This window comes from Bufo bufo, chromosome 2 (assembly GCF_905171765.1).
Source record: "Bufo bufo chromosome 2, aBufBuf1.1, whole genome shotgun sequence".
Classification (NCBI taxonomy): domain Eukaryota; kingdom Metazoa; phylum Chordata; class Amphibia; order Anura; family Bufonidae; genus Bufo; species Bufo bufo.
The window spans coordinates 539,886,901-539,904,360 of NC_053390.1; the positions used below are offsets into that span (position 1 = coordinate 539,886,901).

General features: G+C 41.9%; 1 protein-coding gene across 1 annotated transcript in view; it reads left to right on the forward strand.

Annotated features, from left to right (window-relative positions):
• Positions 1-17,460, forward strand: part of DNAH6 (dynein axonemal heavy chain 6) — a 381,291-nt gene that overhangs the window by 33,243 nt on the left and 330,588 nt on the right. The window contains exons 8-12 of the mRNA XM_040418030.1: positions 1,681-1,825; positions 5,475-5,643; positions 9,656-9,778; positions 11,723-11,923; positions 15,570-15,690. Coding sequence (XP_040273964.1) covers positions 1,681-1,825; positions 5,475-5,643; positions 9,656-9,778; positions 11,723-11,923; positions 15,570-15,690 — 759 coding nt within the window. The remainder of the gene's footprint in view (positions 1-1,680; positions 1,826-5,474; positions 5,644-9,655; positions 9,779-11,722; positions 11,924-15,569; positions 15,691-17,460) is intronic.

The window sequence follows — 17,460 nt, forward strand, 5'->3', positions numbered from 1 at the left end:
CGCAATTAACTAACACACTGGCATTGTCTGAGACGCAATCCACAAAATACAATTACCAAATGTAATGTGCTAACTTAATCACTACCAGACAGAAAACACACATTTTTCCCAACACACAGAAAACACCTCAAAACCCCACACATCCCCATAATGTATACATCCATGGATAGCTCTGATCTGGGTGAACAAACATATCCAAAAATCCAGATCCGAGCAGGGGTTCCCGAATTCCATGGAAGTCACATTTGGCCGGCCGCAAGCATGGCTTTCCTGCCCAAAACAGTTCCACAGATTTAAGCTGTGTGGCCGGTCTGTCTTCTCCTTCAAAGTTAGTATGGGCCATAATCCTGGGGCAGGAGGCTGGCAAACAGCCCCCTCCAAAACACTGTGGCGAGGTTGGTTTTGCCACACACGTATCTCCAATTGCCTGTGGAGGAGAGTGATGGCTCCTGTATGGCCACCTCTATACTATCTTTTTGTGGTTTACTAAGAATTGTCCACCAAGTAAACAATCGAACAAAGTCAATGCCATTAAAAAGCATTTTTCTGGTTTACCCATTTTCAAATATCCTATTAGGGTATTCTGAGTTAGGCCCCATTCAAACAACCATATCCGTTTTGGGGTCCATAAATCGGACCCCTAACTCTTGTTGACAGGTTTCCACGAAAATTACAGGTGAGTGCTGGGGGTCCCACCATACAGATACCCCATGATCGGATAGGTTTTGAGTACTCTGAACAAATAGAGATTGTCCAAAGCAGACAATTCCTATCATTACAAACATTCCTGAACAGAGGCAAAACTACTGAAAAGAGACAACAAATTCTATTATAATACAGCAGGTTTGCTTCTCACAGGCCAGAAAAAACTGTAGGAACTATAAAACTGTATCTACAACTAACTATTTCTCACAGTGTATGGCATAGGGTTTCATGGGTTTTTATTTTCCTTAATTTGTTCTGTAATTTAGAAATCTGAAGACGGTAATCCAATAGAATGCTCGGAATGGGGAGGCTCCGCTCTTTTTGTATATGTTGATGTTGTTGACACTAAACTGTGTAAAGTAATTAACACTGAAGAGGACAGTATACTACTACAGAGGGATCTGGATAGATTGGAGGCTTGGGAAGAAAAGTTGCAGATGAGGTTTAACACTGACAAATGTAAAGTTATGCACATGGGAAGGAATAATGCAAGTCACCCATAGATACTAAATGGTAAAACACTGGGTAACACTTTTAGTGGACAGCAAACTAAACGGTAGAAACTAGGACTGTGAAGAGGGGACATCCTCTGTGTCTGGAGGAAAAAAGGCTTCTACACAAACATAGAAAAGGATTCCTTACGGTAAGAGCAGTGAGACTATGGAACTCTCTGCCTGAGGAGGTGGTGATGGTGAATTCACTAAAATAGTTCACGAGGGGCCTGGATGTATTTCTGGAGTGTAATAATATTACAGGTTATAGTTACTTGAGATGGGTTTTTGATCCAGGGAGTCATTCTGATTGCCTGATTGGATTCGGGAAGGAATTTTTCCCCTAAAATCAGGGAAATTGGCTTCTACCTCACAGGGATTTTTTGGTCTTCCTCTGTATCAGGATAACAGACTGAACTTGATGGATGGATGTCTTTTTTCAGCCTTAGAAAGTATGTTACTATAATTAACTGTTTTTCTTAAGGCCTGATACCTACACTACCAGGACCAGCAGCTACTGATATGATGACACTGTCTCATTTTGATGGAGACATTTTTGGAGAATCTTCTGATAAAATGACTTACACGGAGCAAGCCAATAAGAGGGCACATTGCAGACGGCTGACATGGTAAGTGCATCTTCTGTACTTAAAAACAAAACGTTGGATATGTCTTAGTGATATGTCAAAGGTTTTGATCAGTGGGAACCTCAGTGCTGAGGTGCCTGTCGATCACTAAAACGAGGAGAAAGAAGCACTCACACAGAATGCTCTCTCCGCATTGCTGGAGACGGCTCAGTAGGAAGTCTATGAGCCAGTCCGTTTTAAAGGGTTTCTGTCACCAGAAATACCTAAATTAAACTGGCTGACATTAGCGATGTGCTAATGTTATCTGAACCCAACTAGCCTATTCCTAGTTTTATCCATGCCCCCGTTCAGTATTCAGCGCAGGCGCAGTAAGGAAGTCGGCAGCCAGTGAGCGTCCTTCCTTCACTATGCCTGTGCCGAATACTCAACAGCACGGCGCAGGCACGAGGCACTCAGGGGCGGCAGGAGGATGCGAACGCTGCCTGGCCCTGTCAATCAAGACTTGGAGAGAGGTGACAGAGGTGGGAGAACGGAGCCACTAGGAGCAGGAGCAACGCCCCCCCCCCCCCCCCCCGCTCCTAGAGGCTAAGTTTCATATTATAAAAGTTACATTTATGACGTAACGGGGGCATGGATAGGAATAGGCTAGTTAGGTTCAGATTACATTACCACATCTCTAATGTCAGCCAGTTTAAGTTAGGTATTTCTGGTGACAGAAACCCTTTAAGCAGCAAGGAGAGAAAGTGCTCTGTGTGAGCTCTTCTTTCTCCACATTTTAGCAATTAGCAGCGCTTCAGTACTCAGACCCCCACCGATTAAAACCTTTGATATGTGACTATGACATAACAAAAGTTAAAGCGAATGTGCACCCTATAATTTCTTTTTGGCAGTTATAACCAGGTAGTGACACATCTTTTTTCTCCATATCCATTCCATTTTTGCGGAACCATCTATTGAAAATTTTATGCCCAGCCCAATTTTTTTTTGTAATTACTGTATACTGTATATGCCTTATGGAAAAACGTAACGAAACCAGAAACACTACTGAAACAAAAAACAGAAAAACAGATCCGTTAAAAATGGACCGCAAAACACTAAAAAAGACATACGATCGTGTGAACAAGCCATAAGGGTCCATTCACACGTCTGTAGTGTATTGCGGATCCGCAATACACCCCGCCGGCACCCCCATAGAACTGCCTATTCTTGTCTGCAATTGTGGACAACAATAGAACATGTTCTATTTTTTTGGGGGGCCGCAGACCGGAAGATCGGGGCCGCGCTCCGTAAATGCGGATGCGGACTGCACACTGTGTGCTGTCCGCATCTCTTCCGGCCCCATAGAGAATGAATGGGTCCGGATTCGTTCCGCAACATTACGGAACGGATCCGGACCCATTCAACGGATGTGTGAATGGACCCTAAAGGTGATATTTGTAATGCTGCCTCTGATGATAATGATATGACTTCTGAAAAGTGATCTGTATAGATTAGGAAGTGGTGCCTGTTATTAGGCTTAGTGGCAAGTGCAAATACTACAGGATTTTAGAATTTTTTTGTAAATATAGATTAAAATATGAAAATGAAAAATAACCACTATAAATTCTTTCAAAATATGGTTAAAATAAAAACTTGAATCTAAAAGATTAAAAATCGATTTGTCTCATCACTTGCAATGGAGTGCCCCAGCTACAGCTGAGGATACTCTCCCCGTTGCTTAATTGACAGGGCTAGTCATCTTGGCTGGCTCTGAAAACTCAAGCCTGCATCACTTGCCCTGAGCGCTGTGCAAACACAGGGGCTCTGCTTCCGTTACTGGAGCAATGGCTGTTTGTGCACGATTACCCAGAAGTTTAGTGGCAAATGTGCAATTGCTTCTCCAGAAGCAGAGTCCCTGCTCTTGCACCGCTACTCAGAGCAGTGGCACAGACGCAAGATTGTCACACCTGGCTGAGATGTCTGGCGGGCAACCAATTGCAAAACCCTGCTTTATGAGACAAATCAATTCTTACAAATCAATTTGCTCATCTCTAACTATGTCATTTCCTGGTGACACATTATCTTTAATTTCAACTATATACTTGTTCTCACATGGATGAGGAAACTGTACATAAATGTAAATATATATAATTATCTATGGGCCATCACCAATCTGGGCTTTATAGCAGAGTGGCCAGAAAGAAGCCTATCCTCAGTAAAAGACACAAGAAAGCCCATAGTTTGCAATAAAGCACCTAGAGGACTCTCAGACTGTGAGAAACAAGATTGTGTGGTCTTATGAAACCAAGATTAAACTTTTTGGCCTCAATTCTAAGTGTCATGTCTGGAAGAAACCAGGCACTGCTAATCACCTGCTCAATACCATCCCTACAGTGAAGCATGGTGGTGGCAGTATCATGCTGTGGGTGAGTTTTTTTGGCGGCTGGGACAGGAGACTGGTCAGGGTAGAGGGAAAGCTGAATAGAGCAAAATACAGAGATATTGTTAATGAAAACCTGATCCAAAGTCCCCTCTAGTTTAGACTGGGCCAAAGGTTTACCTTCCAACAAGACAATGGTCCTAAACACACAGTCAAGACAACACAGGAGTGACTACTCTGTGAATGTTCTTGAGTAGCCTAGCCATAGCCCTTATTTCATCCCAATCAAACATCTCTGGAAAGACCTGAAAATGGCTGTCCACCGATAGTACCCATCCAACTGGACAGAACTTGAGAGGATCTGCACAGGACAATGGCAGAAAATCCTTAAGTTCAGGTGTGCAAACCTTGTGGCATCATACTCAAGAAGACTGGAGGCTGTAACCTCTTTTTGTTTTTTCATTTTTAATAACTTGACTAAGGTTTTGAACCATCTGTTTTCACTTTGTCATTATGGGGTATTGAGTACAGAATAATGGGGAAAAAACTAGTTTTAAAAAAAAAGTTATTTAAATACAAGGCTGCAACATAACAAAATGTCAATTATTTGCATAATTGCATACTTACTTGCATAATTCTAGAAACATTTTAAAATTATAAAATATTAAAGTATAATATTCAGGAAGTTAAAAGGGTTTTCTCAGAATCCACATTTTCACCCCTCCACAGGATAGTTGATAAATGGCTTTATCGGGACACACACCTATCGCTAAAATAGGAGTTACAAGTCTCCTGTTACTCCACATCATGGTGAGGAGTTTGAATGGAGTGGCGGTTGAGCACCTACCCTGCCACTCTATTCAAAGTCTATGGGACTGATGAAGATAGCTAATCACTGTACCCTGTGTTCGGTGGGGGTCTCAGTGGTGGGACCCGTCTCTAGCGATCAGACATTTATTACCTATTCTGGATACAAGGCATGTGGCTCAATTTGAACCAGAATTCTATAGCATTTTCTTTTGTAAATCTGCCCTTGTCTTTGTGTTTTATGTTTTCTTCTGCCTTAGTCATCATTTTTTTCTGTTGTATATATGTCATATGTACAATGGGTCATAGTTAGTTGTTACCATTTTTCAAGTGTTTGCCTATTTTTGACAGTGAATGAATACCAGAAATAGAGAGTGCTGTTATCTGGGATTATGGTCCACACTGTTTGATGTTTTGTTCTAAGACATAATGTGTATTTTGTCATGGGTTTCTGTCTGTATATAAAGTTATACTTTTTTTAATCACAATTTTTTATTTAGTTCTTAAATCTTTTTTCTTATAAAGCTTTATTCGACTTGCTGATTACTTGATAGTGAACACCATGCATGTTTTGGCTGTTAATTCAGTCTCATACTTGTTGAAGTACCTGGTAGAAAAACTGAAATGCACACCATGTTATGAGATAATAATGACCTGGAATACTGAAGTTAAGCAAGATGCTACAGATAAAAAGGTAACATCATTTTCAATTGATTACAACAGTAGTTAAGGTTGAAGAAATAATGACTGGTTATGCACCAAAATATTTCAAGGGATTATGCAATACTTTTTAACTGATGACCTATACTCTGAATAGGTCATCAACATCTCATCGGTGGGGGTCTGACACCCAGGACCCCTGCCAATCAGCTGTTTGAGAAGGCACCAGCGCCCCTGTAAGCACTGTGGCCTTCTTGCAGCCTACAAAGCACAGCACTGTACATTGTATAGCCGCTGTGCTTGGTTTCGCAGCTCAGCCCCTTTCACTTGAATGGAGCTGAGCTGTATTCAGGCCAGGGGTGGGCAACAGGTGCTGCAGGTTGCCCACCCATGGCCTAGGTCATGTGACCAATAAACGTGACGTCACTGGCCTAGGGAAAGCTGCGAGAAAGCCACAGAACTTACAGGAGCGCCGGTGCCTTCTCAAACAGCTGATTGGCGGGGTCCCAGGAGTTGGACCCTCACTGATCAGATACTGATTAAATACTTAAGGCCTAATAACTCATTACTAATAAGTAATTGCAGATTAGTGATCCACCTACATCTACATGTCTACCTACATTTAAAGTGCAGAATGATAATCTTCTGTGCATATACCGGTACATGAAAATTTTTACGGATGATTGTATGGAATGTTATTTATGATCCGGATTCTCACCTGGCTTACAGCAATGTATCATTGCTATATATAGTCATACATGTTGTTATAAATGTGATGTTTGATAGATGCTGGTTCCTCCTTTGGGATGCACGTCTATCTCCAGCACGATGGCCTCTGCCTGGAAAGGTGAAACCGACTGCAGCTTCCCCAAAAAGTTGTTCACTCAGTTGACCAGCTGTAGTTGTAATGTTAATTGAGTACTACCAAGTCAACATGTTAGGTTGTCCAGGTGGAAGTCTTGTTCTTTAGGAAGGGCTCAAAGTGGGATTGAAAAGGGATATTTACTCTTATCAATCTGCCACCATTCCTTTTCCTGGTCCACTCTTGATTCACAGGAAATGCATGGAGATGCCTGCTCACCCAATCACTGGCAGAGGTGGGTCAGTTCAATGGGACAGTACAATCTGTTATCTCTAGTGTGTTTTTCAGTGCACATTTAAATGGACTGTCATAGTCTGTAGAAAGAAATCAATGCAAACAGCTCCCACATGGAGCAACACTCACGGTCTGACTCGGGGCCTCACTCTGGCTCCGCAATCACAGTCAAACACAATCTAGTAGTCAGCCGTATAACAATCAATGAATTTTGGTGAGGAAATATAAGTACTCATTCTTTACTCAGAGTACTTATATTTCGTCACCAAGATTCATTGACTGTGTAGACTGGGATCCTTTCACAAATAAATAATCCAGTAGCCTATCACTATTTAGCAAATCTGACACTGGCTTAAAGGGAATCTGTCAGCCGATTTGTACCTATGTAACTGGCTGACCTGTTTTGCTCTCGTGCGCTTGGCCGCTGAAGGTATCTGTGTGGGTCCTATGTTTACATGTGCTCGCATTGCTGAGAAAAGTGATGTTTTAATACATGCAAGTCAGCCTCTAGGAGCAACTCTGCACTCACTGCAACTGCTGCACTCTCTCCGCTTTGATTGACAGTGCCAGACATTACGATGCATACACTATATAGCAGGGATGCCCAACCTGCGGCCCTCCAGCTGTTGCAAAACTACAACTCCAAGCATTCCTGTACAGGCTACTGCTATCAGCCTGCAGCAGAGCATGGTGGGAGTTGTAGTTTTACAGCTAGAGGGCCACAGGTTGAGCATCCCTGCTATATGGCCTGTCAGTCAAAGTGGAGAGTGAGTGGCAGTTGCAGAGTGAGCAGAGCCTCTAGGTGTAATGTCAACGCCCCTGTTGCTCCTAGAGACTCATTTGCATAGAATAAAACATTATTTTTCTCAGCAGTGTGGGCACATATGAAAATGGTACCAACACTGATACCTTCAGCTGCCAAGCGCACATGTAACAGGTCAGAGTAAGCAGTATTATTTATCAGTGCATGCGAATGTGTTCCTAAGACATCCTTCCTTGCCCTTTACTTTTACAGTTTTGTATTCATGAACAATTTTTTTACTTCATTTCTGGAAAGATGCCAAAACCGAGCAGCTATAGCTCCAGTCACCACTGAAAAATTAATGAACATCTTGAAGAGAGAATTTAATTCCATTAAAGAGAAAACCCCTAGCTGTGTTACTATATTAAATGTTAAGAACTAAAATTGCTGTGATATGAGTGACCAGATTAAATGCTTTATTGAATATGGCAGGATGTTTCATTGCCTTAGTGATAACCATGGGCTATATCCAAGCCATTTATCAGCATTTATATATAACATTCAGATGATTTATATTTTAGCTGTAGAAATTAAGTGACCAAAAAATGATGTTTTTTCAATCTAATGTTATTTAGTCCCTTATGTTTGCCAGCCGAACAATATTTACCTGTGACAATGTATTCATAAGCTTTTTGATTTCCCTTTGACTTTTTATACCCTTAGGCCGAATGCACACGGCCGTGTTCCGCGGCCGAGAGCGGTCCGTGGTATGCCGGGCTGGATTCCTGTTCAGAGCAGGAGCGCACGGCGTCATTGGTTGCTATGACGCTGTGCCCCGCCGCCGCTGCTGTGCAGTAGTACACTCATATAGATCATACGAGTGTATTACTGTAGTGCAGCGGCGACATGAAGCGCACGGCGTCATAGCAACCAATGACGCCGTGCGCTCCTGCTCTGAACAGGAATCCAGCCTGGCATACCACGGACCGCTCTCGGCCGCGGGACACGGCCGTGTGCATTCGGCCTTATACCGAATATATTTAATATTATATCCAAAGCTAGGGTAAATGTAATCCCAACATCTACCTATAAGGGCTTATGCACACGAACGTGTGACGGCAAACAGCGGGTCCGCAATACATGGGCACCGGCCATTTGCACCCCACATCACGGATGCGGACCCATTTATTTGAATGGGTCCACAATCCGTAAGGTCCGGTGCGGAATGGAGGCACGGAACCCCACGGAAGCACTACAAGTTGAATGGGTCTGCATCCGTCTGCGGAATCCGCACGGATGTTGCCCGTGCATTGGGGACTGCAAATTGCGGTCCCCAATGCATGGAACGGCCGACCAATAGCCGTGTGAATGAGCCCTAAGTTCCAAGAGAACTGGGATATAGCATTATTATAAAATGGACATAAATGATTTAGCATTATTTCCCTTATTATATACAGTATATAGCGATAACTTATTACACAGCATTGTAAACATATTGGGGGAGATTTATCAAACTGGTGTAAAGCAGAACTCGCCTTAGTTGCCCATAGCAACCAATCAGATACCACCTTTGATTTTCCAAAGTAGCTGTGAAAAATAAAAGGTGGAATCTGATTGGTTGCTATGGGCAACTAAGCCAGTCCTACTTAACACCAGTTTGATAAATCTCCCCTATTATGTTTTTTACTATACTATGGGATGAAAGCTTTTGAGCTGAAAATAATTTACTATTGTCCTATCTCCCAATAGTTGCATTAGATTACAGTTACATCAACTAGTTTTTCATATGATCTATCTTTCTTCAGTTGTAGTTTTAGAAATCAAAGCAAAATACATGAGGGTTGGGGAACGGACAGTATTCTAAAGTTTAATGAGTTGTCCAGGAAAGGGTCTTTTTTTTGTTTCAAAGAAACCGCCCCACCGTTGTCCTTGGGCTGTTCCTGAATTGCTGGTGCTGTTTCTGGGGAAAAGAGCCTTTTTTCTAATGCCTTGCAACCATATTAAAGGGTTATCCCACAAAAATTATTTATCACCTGGAACTTCCTGTGATTCTGAGAGCAAGGGGGGCCCAAGTTCTCTCAGTGGCTGACACTGAACTCCTAGATATATGTATAGTATATATTTTTATATAAGTATTGTATGTTTGTTTTTGCTGCAGTTTTCCTCATTTTATCATAAATGTGCCTTCTTTCTTATTTGTTTGAGTAGCCCACGGTACCTGCTTCACTATCCAGTGCTCCTGCTGAAGAAGAAATGGTGCCAATGTTCCTGTCAGAGATAATTCTTGATATTCAGTCATTATGGTTCGAGCCTTCAATGGAAGATTTTCAGGTTTGTTTTACTTCAGAGAGGGCCATGAGTAACTGTCATGTTTTCATTAAAAAAAAATCTATTTTAGCATATGTTACTGCTGCAGCAGCATTATGCATAAAGCAATCTTTAGTTTCTTCACATATCACTGTTTTCCTTGAGTGTTTCCCTTAGTTATGGTTGTTTAAACATTACAATATGAGGACCTTCTCAAGATGGCTCCTCTGCCAGTTCTCTGAGGCCAAAATTGCATTCCCTCAGGTAACATACAAACTTGCTGTAGCCAGCAGCTCTCTGCCAGCCAATCAGATTGGATTACTGAGAGACACGCCTCCTCACTCTGAAGCCTAATGCAGACATGCAGTGTGAAGGACCGCCCCTGTCTTCCTAGCCGGAGACAGATGAGCCATAGCAACTGTCTTTTAAGGGAGCAGTGGAAAGGGACAGAGGACATTCATGAAAGCTGTTATTATAAGGTAATTACAGATCTTTTGGCAATCATTGACAGACGAACTCAGGTATACATGTCTAGCTCTAATTAACAAGCAAATAAATAAAAATATTGAGTCAATATCGGCAAACAAGATTAAATTAATATGTATAAATAATTGTAGACTCTCCTGAGGGGTCCAGCAACCTAATCAGATATTGTAAGGCAAGGATTAGGTGCAGACAACTATAGGACAGAAGGAAAAGGAATTAGTGGTTTTGTTTATTACCTAGATATTGGAGTTGGCTTTCTTAAAGGGTAAGTGTCTTCAGAAAATGACCTATGGTTTAAATCAAGTTTTTATCCATCAGTCAATCTGATGCTACTTCCTGAGTTTGCGAAACTGCAGAAGATCTATTATGCAAGCACGGAGTTGGCTCAGTGACTTGGCACCTGCAAAGTGAATCTGATAAGCGCTTCTTTCTGAGGTCATCATATGCACTGCGCAATCGCCGAGTCACTGAGCATTGGTGCGGCTAGAACACAGGGCTGTATTAGATGTCCAGCCCAAAGGGTAGGCGGGAGTACAGAGAGCACAGGGGCATTGCTCAAGGAGTGCCCCTAGCACTATGGCTAGCCCCCTGGTGCTTCAAATACCTAATTTACATAAATATAGCAATATATGTTCACACTTATTAACCCTAGAGAAGAAATAAATATTTTGTTTTCCTCAGCATGATCAACCCTACCAGGCAATATGCCTAATTTAATAGGGTTGATCATGTTGACAGAGGCTTTTTTTTTTAATCCTGCAGTTTTTGTACTGGCCACTAAGCTTAATAGTAGGCTCCACTTCATGGTCTGTACAGATCTCATTTCATCTTTATAATCGCAGGCAGGGTTACAATGACAGGTATATAGATAGCATAGGATCTACTATTCACAATATGACATCTAAGCTTCTCTATTCCTTCCTTGTACAATGACCTCTGCACAGGTCACAGAGCATGCCTACAAAACTCTCCATAGAAGTCAGTGAGGTCTCCTCCTGTCCATTGTGTCAGTGGCCCATGGTGGGTGCTGTAAAGCATATCTTTAAATGCTGCTAGGAACAGCCGAGCAAGATGACAGCCTCCATAATCATGTTCAGGAAACAGAATTTAAAATGCGACCACAGCAATGGTATACTCCTGGTCACTCAATTGTTATAGCAGCTGGGAGCCTTTTTGAAGATTCCCAGGTCTGCCATAGTTATGTTACTATTGAGCCCTGCCTTAGGCACATAGCGATTTTACCATAGATGCAATGGTAAACCAGTAAACCATTGCAGTTTATGGTATAAGCAATCTAAAGATCACCACTACTGTAGGTGGATAAAAGATAAAGTTACAAAACTAAAAGAAAAGTTCTTAAAAAAAGAAGCTTTCCTAAAAAAAACATAATTAGTATTGCTGTGTCTGAAAATGCTTGATGATAGATTGATAGAGTAGCTATATACGGTAGATCTTAGTTTTAACACATTCCTATTTTTTTAGGACAATATTTCTGCAGTGGTTAACCAGTTCCAAGAAACGGTTTTGTCATTGGCCAACCTTGTCCCAGACCCTTATTTTGATGCCTTTACTCAGCCCACTATTAACAACAAGCTGGAGGAGAAGACTTGTGGAGAAGGACCAAGTCTGAGTACAATGTTTGAAGATGACAAGCATTTACAGTCTCTAGTTTCTCAAGTAAAAGTGAGTTGTAAATGAAATACATATGGAAATGTTTTTGACTGTGTAAATGTGGTCGTAAAAGTGCTTGGTAGCCTCTATAAGTATTACAATAAGGAATTGCATGGTGAAAATTTTAAGAATTTACAGCAGCCACAATTCTGATATGTATTCTTTGGTGTGTGAAATTTACACTACCCTTAAACAGCCCTATTCTGTAAATGCTACACTTTCAGAGGCTGATGTAAAGTACTAAAGGATCTATGCATAGAGAATACAGGATGCATTAATTAGAATTAAATTAAAAATGCATTGCCTCACTTATCTTGCACTGATCTTGAATCCCAGTCTGTCTTATAGCCTAGAACTGCATTCATAATTGCATGCTTCAAAGCATAAATTTCCCTGGTACAAAACTTTTCCCTGGTATCTTGGACTCTGAAAAAGCTTAAAAGGGTTGTCCAAGAGTTCAAGAAATTAAAGTAGCTCTAGGATATACAGGTGAAACTTGAAAAATTAGAATATCGTGCAACATTAATTTATTTCAGTAATGCAACTTAAAAGGTGAAACTAACATATGAGATAGACTCATTACATGCAAAGAGATATTTCAAGCCTTTATTTGTTATAATTTGGATGATTATGGCTTATAGTTTATGAAACCCCAAAGTTACAATTTTGAGGTACCCTTTGCTCAGGGGGTATGGATTAATTAGCTAACTAGAGTGTGACACTTTGAGCCTAGAATATTGAACCTTTTCACAATATTCTAATTTAAAGCTGCATTAATACAATTCCTTTTAAATTGCATTACTGAAATAAATGGACTTTTGCACGATATTAAAATTTTTTGAGTTTCATCTGTATTATACTGTATTTTAAACTGTAATTACGCTTTGTAAGATGCACCTGACCATAAGACGCACTTAGGTTTTAGAGGAGGAAAATCAGAAAAAATATATTCATCAGACCTCAGATCAGACCTCCAGTCTTCAACAGACCTCAAATCAGACCACAATCCAGGGGCGTTGCTAGGGTCTCAAAAGATCTAGGGCCCAAGCCCCAATGAATATGGCCCAATTCTCTAAGTCGACCCTCCCACCACACACAGCATTTTGCTGTACTTGCTATACAGCAGCACATACCTCTCAAATCCAGTGTCTCCCAGGTGACCTCTCCTCCGATGTAGATCTTCTCTGTCATCATCTTCTCCATTTGGTCCAGACAACTTCTTTCAGCTGCGCCTCGTCTCTGCAGAGTTTGACACACAGACATCTTAGCTTCCTCACATTTATATCATCATCCCCCAACCTGGAGTCCCCACAGTGTTATCCTGCAGCTCGTTGTGCTCCCCAATACCCCTAAATACTATCCTGAAGAAATATTACTGCCATACAGATAGTCCCCCCATAGTAATAGTGCTCCTCCAAGTCCCACCAATAGTAATTCCCTTGTGGAATGCCCTCATTAGTAATACTGCCCCCTACAGTGCCCCCAACAGTGATAATACTCCACAACAGTGTCCCCATTAGTAGAAGAGCCCTTCAGTATTAATAATGCCCTCACAGAGCCCCCAGTAGAAATAAGGCCCCCCTATTGTTCCCCCAGTGGTAATAAGAACGCCTATAATGCCCCTTGGATTTAAAATGCTCCTACAGTACCCCTCGTATTTATACTGCCCCCTACTGTTACAATTATCACCCTACAGTGCCCCCAGTATTTATAATGCCCCCTGGAGTGCCCCCTGTAGTTATATTCCTCCCTCCACCATACAGTCCCATGTAAATAACATCACACCATCTATCCTGCTCCCTCCAAAATACAGTCCCATGTAAATAACATCACTCCCCTCCCTTCAGCCCCTTCAATATACAGTCCCATGTAAGTAACACTATTTCCCTCCGCCATAGAGTCCCATTTAAATAACATCACACCATCTCTTCAGCCCCCTCCAATACACAGTCCCATGTAAATAACATCCCTCTATATCTACAGCCCCCTCCAAAATACAGTCCCATGTAAATAACATCACTTCCCTCCCATCAGTTCCTCCAATATACAGTCCCATGTAAATAACATCACCCCTCCCTCAGCCCCCTCCAACATACAGTCCCATGTAAATAAAATCACCCCCTCCCCAGCCATCTCCAACACACAGTCCAATGTAAATAGCATCACCCCCTCTCTCAGCCCCCTACAACATTCAGTCCAATGTAAATAACACCACTCCCTCCCACATCCTCCTTCAACATACAGTTCCATGTAAATAACGTCATCCCCTCCCACAGCTGCCATCAACATACAGTCCCATGTAAATAACATTACTACCTCCCACAGCCACCATCAACATACAGTCCCATGTAAATAACATTACTCCCTCCCACAGCCACCATCAATATTCAGTCCCATGTAAATTATATCACTCCCTCCCACAGCCACCGTCAACATACAGTCCCATGTAAATAACATCACCCTGCCCTAGCCACCTCCAACATTTAGCCTCATGTAAATAACATCACTCCCTCAACATTCAGTTCCATGTAAATAACATCCCTCCCTTCAGCGCTAACATACAGTCCCAGTTAAATAACTATGTTGTTCTGGATATAAGTTAAATTACTACAACTCTCAGCATTCCTCTGCCTCTCCCTTCACTTACCTCTCCTCATGTAGCAGACCTCACCACAGCTTCTTCCCCCAGGACTTTTCCTCTTCAGTGCCGTCCTCTCCTGCACTGGTCACATGATGGTGACATCATCACAGGTCCTTCAGATCTTCCAGTGCATTTGATTCAATTGTATTGTGGTCCTGAGGACGGAAATACAGTTGTATCTAGCTGGCAGGCAGTACATTTCAAAACATCAGTGGCCCAGGCCCGAATGTTTTAACCTAGCAACGCCCCTTCTGCAATCTTCAACAGACCCTCAAGTCAGACCTCCAGTCTTCATCAGACCTCAGAGCAACCTCCTCAAGCACACCCCCAAATCATATTCCCAATCTTTATCAAACCTCAGATCAGACCCCCAAATTTTTTCACACCTCAGATCAGACCCCTAATCAGAAACTTTTAGAGTAACGAAACTTTAAAATAAAATTTTAATGCGATGTTCCTAATGCCCAAATAACAGTTTTTGTAATATACTTTATTAATGGATTTTGTATTTTTATTACAGTTCCCCCCCAAAGTACACCATTCCCTGTGCGCTTAAAAACTGACATTTCCTGTACGGGTTGTAGACAATTTTTTTAATGGGGCCGCAGCATAGTGAGTACGGGCAGGAGCGCATATTGCTGCTCCTCCCTGTGCCCCCCGAGGTTTACTAACTCCTGGCATAGCACATGGGTACCCTGTACCCATGTGCTATACCAGGATTAGCTGAGCGGAGCGGGCTCCTGCCTGTGCCTGCTTCACTGAGCTAAGAGCGGACATGCACCCTCCTTCACTTTGCTGGCCCAGTTTACGAGATAGGTGCGGGTCCCAGAAGTGGGACCTGCACCTATCAGACAATGGGGGCATATACAAGCGATATGCCCCCATTGTCTGAGATGGGAAAACCCCTTTAAAACTAATAAGTCATGTACCTCTCTACAGTATGGAAATCAAGCATTTACTTGTAAGTACAGAATTCTTTGTTCTTTTAAAGTACACCTGTACATTTGCCTGTTTTAGGAAGCCATACAGTCAGCGTTTAATACAGCCAGTGTATATGCTGGAACATTTGAAAGGTTTCGCTTGTTTTTCAAAGAAAATGAAAGTCTGGATTTGGAAGCATTGAAAGAAGAGGACCATGGTAGGATACATATTTAACAAGCATTTCATTTCTTTTTGACACTTATTTTTTCTTGTGACTGCTACTTGAAGGGTTTATCCCATGAATAATGTAAAAAATTAAAATCAGACACTATATAGTACATGACAGTACCTTTCTAACAAAGCTAGAACCAGCCCTGTACCTGTACCGCCATTTATTGGTCTACTAGATTTATATCAAGCTAATAGCTCAAGGGGAGTGTCTTTTCTGCTGCAGCTAAATGGGCGTGTCTCAGCTCTCCCTATCACAGCTCAGGAGGTGTGTCCATTCTCTCCCTATCACAGCTCAGGAGACAGTTGATAGATGAAACTGAGCATGTGCGGCCTTCTCAATGAGCAGGTCAAAGAAATAAGAAATTAAGTGGCACTATATGGATACATTTTATTGAATACCTCAGTGGCTATACAAAATTTTTAATTACATGCAATTACAAAAGTATTCAGATCCAGGTGTTGGTTTGAAAACTGTAGCATATTTTTCGTGGGATAACCCTTTTAAGAAACATATTTCCTTGTCAATCAACACCAACAAATTATAATTCTAACCAGCCATTCCTTGTTGGGACATTAAGAATTATTTTTACACTTCTGATTCTGTGTTCAGTTCACACGGATGCCATCCGTGTGTATTCCGCAATTTGCGGAATGGAAGGGGCCACCCATAATAGAAATGCATATTCTTGTCCGCAAAACGGACAAGAATAGGACATGTTCTATTTTTCTGGCGGCCCCACGGAACAGAGCAACGGATGCGGACTGCACACTGAGTGCTGTCCGCATCTTTTGCGGCCCCATTGAAGTGAATGGGCCGCATCCGAGCCGCAAAAAATGTGGCTCCGATGCGGAACCAAACCACGTTTGTGTGCATGAGCACTTAGAAGTAGTTACTGGTGGTTATGGCAGCATGAATTCCCTGACAGGTTCCTTTTAGCTGAGGTCGGGTTCACATCGGCGTTATTTAATTCGATTATAGGTTCCGTTATAACAGAGTTATAACGAAATATAATTGAATTCTAGGATGGAATGCAAAACGGAAGTCTTTAAGAGGCATTCCGTTTTGCTCCGTCCTCATACATGTCTATGGGGCCACACAATGGTTCTGTTTCTTTCCGTTATACATGAAAAAATAGTCCTGTCGACTGAGTTATAACGGAACCTATAACAGAATTCAATAATGCTGATGTGAACCCATCCTAACTAATAAGCCTTCCTGTAAGCCAGGATCTATACTGTTAAAGTGGTATGCCAGCATTAGATGTTTATGTTATATTGGATTTGCAATAGATGTATCATAAGTGCGGATTCCACCACTTGGACCCCAAATAATCTTAGAATAGGGGCCCATGTCCCCCTGCTGAAAATGGGAGGAGTTGTTTGGTTGGCTGTTTTTATCCCATTTGCGCAAAATAACATAACTGTACATTGTCCGCTCTCAGGGGTTATATGTAGACGGAGGTGTGTAGAAGATCAGTTTTACAGGGTGACCTGTAATTTTTATTGGAATCATTTTTGGAATACATGCAACTTTTTGCTTGATTGCTTGTACCATACACTGCTATAGTTATGAGCTGCAGTAAATGGACAGTTTACCGGCATGACAGTGTGTAATGAGAATCTTGCCGTGACAAGCCTGGGAGCCTGCACAAGGTCCCAGCTGCCATGACAACCATCAGAAACCCCCAAAATTTTTAGCAGGGGTGAGTGGGAAGGTGATCAGAAGACAGAAGGAGCTCTTTCTGTCCTCTAATCA